Consider the following 6,000-nt stretch of genomic DNA (forward strand, 5'->3'; position numbering starts at 1 on the left):
GATGATTTTCTTGGAACTAACTTGAAAGTAGTTGCATCTTGCTGGACACATTCATTTTGTGAAAATTCCATTTACATGCTGTGTGCTCTCTTTCAGATATATCTATTGTGATGAAATTGACTTGGCTGCTGACACAGTGCTGGCCACTCTTTATGCTGCCAAAAAGTACATTGTCCCTCACCTCGCCCGAGCCTGCGTTAATTTCCTGGAGACCAGCCTGAGCGCCAAGAACGCCTGTGTACTCCTCTCCCAGAGCTGCTTGTTTGAGGAGCCAGACCTGACCCAGCGTTGCTGGGAGGTGATCGATGCCCAGGCTGAGTTAGCTCTCAAGTCTGAGGGATTCTGCGATATCGACTTCCAGACTCTAGAAAGTATCCTCCGCAGGGAAACTCTGAATGCCAAAGAAATTGTGGTTTTTGAGGCAGCTCTCAACTGGGCTGAAGTGGAATGCCAGCGACAAGATCTAGCTTTGAGCATTGAAAATAAACGCAAGGTCCTTGGAAAGGCACTTTACTTAATCCGCATACCCACAATGGCCCTGGATGATTTTGCAAATGGTGCTGCCCAGTCAGGAGTTTTAACTCTCAATGAGACCAATGACATTTTCCTCTGGTACACTGCAGCCAAAAAGCCCGAGTTGCAGTTTGTAAGTAAAGCCCGCAAGGGCCTCGTCCCCCAGCGCTGTCACCGTTTCCAATCATGTGCCTATCGTAGCAACCAGTGGCGTTACCGGGGCCGCTGTGACAGCATCCAGTTCGCAGTTGATAAGAGAGTGTTCATTGCTGGCTTTGGGCTGTATGGCTCCAGCTGTGGTTCTGCAGAGTATAGCGCCAAGATTGAACTCAAGCGGCAGGGCGTTGTTCTGGGGCAGAACTTGAGCAAGTACTTCTCAGATGGCTCCAGCAATACTTTCCCTGTGTGGTTTGAGTACCCAGTGCAGATTGAACCAGACACCTTCTACACAGCCAGCGTGATACTGGATGGAAATGAACTCAGCTACTTTGGACAAGAAGGCATGACGGAAGTTCAGTGTGGCAAGGTGACTGTCCAGTTTCAGTGCTCCTCAGATAGTACCAATGGCACTGGGGTGCAAGGAGGGCAGATCCCTGAACTCATATTCTATGCTTGAAAACACCTCCCAAAGCAGTGTGAGCTCTGAGGTGCGCATCTGGTTCCTACTTGCTTATACTTAGCTCATCTGCAGATCAGCGCAGGTAATTCGTAATGAATGAAGCTGTAGGCAGTTTCTTAATTTCTTTCAAACTTTTAATTATGTATAGGCAAAAATGCAGCATTCAGCTTTTAACTATATGCTTAAAAGAGCCAAGTTCTTATTAAGGCATTGTGGTTTTTAGAATTGCATCTATACACCCGAGGAGAATTTGTGCTCTTTTCCAACTGCTCCATTGACCTCCCAGTTTTGTCTCTCTCAGAATTTCTGGGTCACCTTGAATTTCCTTTAGGGCTTTATTTTGACAATAGAAATAAATATTCTAAAATAATAATGAGTTATTTTTAAAGAGAACTTCCCCCCTCTCCCCAAATTACATGTAAACCTCAGTGTACAATTTTGAAAGAAGCTTTGCTTCATAATAAATAATAATTTAGAAAGTAGGTGATAGTTTTCTTTAGCTCTTGTTTCATTTTAAGTATTTTACTCTGGGCATTATTTTTTCTTAAATCCAAAATTCATAAGATAGTTAAATGTTAAACACTGCAAAATATCAATGTAAAATAGGAAAATAGGGAATTGGATGTTTGCTTAGGCCAGGACTTCTACTACAAGCAGGTTTTTATCCTTTTAGTTTAGAAGACAAACTATTGCAGTACAGACACTTCTTTTGGAACTAAATTACACATTTTTATTGTCATTGGGGAAAATCACAAGCTTATTAATTTAAACTAAAACAGCTTAGAAAGGAAACCTAAAGAAGTCCCATTCTACAAATAGTCTATTTGATGGCATGATAGAACACACCATTTGAAAAAGCCAATCTTCTCCCCACTTTGCTTCTGATCCCCACTATTTGCTTGTTTTTATAAGTCATACTGTATAGAATTCTTATGCCCTTTTTCCCATGAAAAGAGGACCAAACAATTCTTCAGATGTGTGGAGTAACAATTAGTTTTGTAGCACTACATGTTAATGTAATAAGATACTTTTATTCTTTGATTTTTCTTTTTTCTTTTTAATCCAAAATACACTTCACCTGATCTACTTTGACCACATACTACTTCTTAGTTATAATTATGTCCTGTTCCTAGACTGCTAGAATTTGGTTTTTGGCTATCTTAAAGTGCCAATATATGCCTGCAGGGTTTTTTGAAAAAAGTCTGGAGCGATACATTTGATTGTACCTGATACTCACTGCATCAGCATCACATCCGGCCCTCTTATTTTTACGTGGCTAATGTAAACAAAGGAGGGAAAAGCTCATCCAAAAATTCTCCTTCAGTGATGGCTTGTGATGGTTTAGTGCCTGTGACCCTGGTAGTGTCCAATGTGTTCACTGCCAGTTGAAGTATCCATGTCTTACTGGGCAGCTTTTCTGCTCAGTGTGATCCTGAGATGGCTTCCCCCACCACCCAGAGTGTGGTCCCTGGCCGCCTCCTTCTCCTGCTCTGCGAGTCCCAAGCTGGCTTGTCTGGAGCCAGGGGTTAGTCCTGGGGTGGGTGGGTGGGTGTGTGCACGTTGTGGGCGTCCATGCACGTCCATGTGCATGCAAGTGTGTTTGCCGACTCAGGCATTGTCTCCTCCCTGCCTGGCCAGTAAGAGGTCAGACAGAAATGGTCCCCATGCTGGCCCTAGCAAGGCCCCAGTAAGTGACTACCCTTATCTTATTCACTGTGCTTCTGGGCCACTTCCCCCTCCCCCACCCCCACCCCCAGTCGTGGGCTTGTTGCTTTTGGCCAGCTTCCCTGGTGGAGGAGAACACTGGATTATGGGAAATGTTTTAATCATGTTTGCCATTACCTATGCCTGTTAGCATAGGTGATCAAAAGCTGTTACTGGTGATTTTAGATGAGTACTCCCAGGACAACTTTCCAAAATTATCTAACAACTATTTCTTATTAGGAAGATGACAGATAGTAGTTTTGACAAAGTATTTATGAAATAAAGGTGTGTTTTCAATTTAAAGATAGTTCTGTAAAGAATTTTGCTTTTAAATTATGATTAAACATTTCAGTAACTCATAGCTACCATGCAAATTGGTAGACTATATACCTGATTAGAAGGCACTCATTTTTAAGCCAGAGAAGAAGAAACCTGATTTAACACTAATGTCATCAGATCAGATTGTTGAGGTGGGTGTGATAACCTTAGATTAAAGATTGTTCATTTAGTAACGTTCACTGTCAGCACTCCTGTTAGCCAGATGCCCTCCATGTGGCTAGGGAACTGCTAGGGGAAAGCCGAGGGAGATCTTGTACACTGGGGGTATAAGAGCTTGATTTTATGTTAATTATTATTACCTAAAAAACAAAAGACAGATTCATCACCTAATTGGCTGGTGTTGAGAGCCAGGAGTTAAATTTGAAAATTGTATTTAGAATAAGAAATTTTGTATTTTGAATCCTATTCTCCCTGTTGCATTTTCAACAACATGGAATGAAAGCTAATGTGCTTGCTTCATTTTCTTTGGTAATCTCGAATTTTGTAGCTTTTAAAACTAGAAAACCATTGTTCTGACAAGACAGGCAACTCTAGTGTAAAAACACATCTTTATTAAACAGAATACTCTGTAGATGCTTTTCCCAATGTATCTGGCAGTCTTTGTCGTTGTTCATACTGGGGATAAAGGGGAACTAGGCTAGCAGTTCTAATGTAACATTCTTTAAGCATATCTTAATATAGTATTTAAGTAAATGGTCTAATTTCTACATAATTATTGCACTGAACTGTCTTTTTTGTTTTTAAGGTGTTTAAATAAGCTCGGCTAATTCAAGACACTAGCCATTTGTGCAGAGTGCTTGAATTTAGTAGCTTACAGCATTATTTATGAAGGAAAAATATATAAATATGAAGTACCTCATGTTGAATGTTATTGTACTGTATTTTTAATGTAACAGTGCAGATCTTGTTAGACACATGAATGTGTATAATCATGTTAAATGCAAATAAAAATAAAATTGGTTCATAGATTTGTTTTCCTTAGCATTTTTGTAGGTCCCTTGAAACAGTAAAAAATCCATTCTAGCACTTTTGGTGCCACTACGTTTTGCAGAGATGGTTTTGCAGGAACATTTGTTTGCTAAGTATTCAGATATCTTTGATCCCTAAAGATGTAAAAATTTGAGGTAAAAGCATAAGAGAACAATGAATATGTTAATCAATCGCATTGTTCAAAGCCTGACTGTGAAGTTAATGAGAGGAAGTGAATGGATGCATTTATATTCCCTATATGAAACTCGTGCTTTGCTGGCAGTCTGATGCTATAGTTGCTCACATGTCTGTGGATCTGACTGTATAAAGGGGTGTGGATACTGAATCACATCTAGCTTTAGATGTAACCAGTGCTGCTTGTTCCTGCTGTGTTATAATAGCTGGAGTGTCTGAATGAAAAAAATAAATGTCATGAGAATTTTGAATATAATTTTTATGTGCTCAACTAGTTTTCCATTTTATTTGCCCATATAAGTAATATATATACACACGTGTATACATTCATACATAATTATATAATACACATACATATATTTTTTCTCTGCAGCTTTCTGTTGCTTTTATACTAGAGTTTATCATGAAACCCTATATATTTGTTTAATCCTTCATCTACTCAGGGTTCAGCTTCTACAGCAGCATACCTGCTCAAAGGATTTTTGGAATTATTCCAGAGAAGAAAGAAAACTGAAAATATTCATTCTACTCAGCTTAATTACAGATACAACCTGAATTGCAAAGGTCTTTAATCCAGGAAGGTCAGCCGTTTTCTCTGTTGCTGTTTAAACTTAATCCACATATGGTTGTTTTCAGTATCCCAAAACAATTGGAAATGATCCTCCCCCTTTGTTGGCATCCAGGAGCAACATGTCACTGAAATTATACTTTCTTCCTTGTGGACTCTGTGGCTTGTCTACAAAAGCAATGAACTTAAACTTGGCAAAAAATTGAAAGGAGGAAAGTATTCCTGAGGAACTATGTCATAAAACGTAGAGGCCAAAAGAAGTAAGTGGCCCTGAAAAATCTGTGGTTCCCCTAAGTGTTCGTTAGAGTCGGACTCTGGGTGCCTTTGAGATGTGTCAGTGCAAGTTGAATACACTTTTGATTTCTAATTAATACATTTCAACATCTTTTTTATTTTTTTTATTATTTTTTAATAAATAAATTTTTATTGGTGTTCAATTTACCAACATCTTTTTTAATGAGCTTTTTATGTTTAGTGACCAACTGCTCCCTTTGCTCAACTCGTTAACTCATGTTATTCTCCACTTCTTAAAATATATCGTCTAACAAAACTAAAACGGGAAATTTTTCAAAAATAGAATTTCCTCACTTGTTTCTATAACCACTGTAAGTGCTGGTGAAAAGAGCTTCTCAGTTAAGATACTGTCCTGTTGGCAGGATGGAAGTATTTGTGAGGAAGAGTTGGAGGTGGTGGTTGACCCTGTCACACACCAAGCATAAGACACTAGCAGCATGGATGAGTCGCTGAAGAACCTTTGGGTACATTTCTAGCTTGGGCATCTCCCCTCTGCTGCCTCTTTTAAGCCTTTTTTGAAAAAGAGTGGCAGGGGAGTTGACTGTGCCAACCCTAACTACCCTTATGACCCTTGTTTTCTGTTTGCCTGTTCACTTAAATGTCCATTGGAGAGCAGTTTTACTAGCAGATGCTATTTTGTACTCTACCATCTCTATCAAGTCCTTAACCTCAAGATAAAGAGTTAAAACACCTGCTCTTTACTTTGTCAAATCTGTACTTTAAACAGTTCTGTGTACTGGATGTGATTAAAGTTAACTATTCAGCTACCAGCACTTAATACAAGTTTACCACAACTGAT

At 39.2% G+C, this 6,000-nt stretch overlaps 1 protein-coding gene across 4 annotated transcripts in view; it reads left to right on the plus strand.

The window, feature by feature from the left end:
- The window catches only part of BTBD3 (BTB domain containing 3), a 34,056-nt gene extending 29,461 nt beyond the window's left edge, over positions 1–4,595 (plus strand). For all 4 annotated transcript variants that reach the window (XM_041732695.1, XM_041732694.1, XM_041732696.1 and 1 more), the window contains one exon: positions 97–4,595. In XM_041732695.1, the coding sequence (XP_041588629.1) occupies positions 97–1,129 (1,033 nt within the window). In that variant the 3' untranslated portion in view covers positions 1,130–4,595. The remainder of the gene's footprint in view (positions 1–96) is intronic.
- Positions 4,596–6,000: the final 1,405 nt, after the last annotated feature.

This window comes from Vulpes lagopus, chromosome 18 (assembly GCF_018345385.1).
Source record: "Vulpes lagopus strain Blue_001 chromosome 18, ASM1834538v1, whole genome shotgun sequence".
Classification (NCBI taxonomy): Eukaryota; Metazoa; Chordata; class Mammalia; order Carnivora; family Canidae; genus Vulpes; species Vulpes lagopus.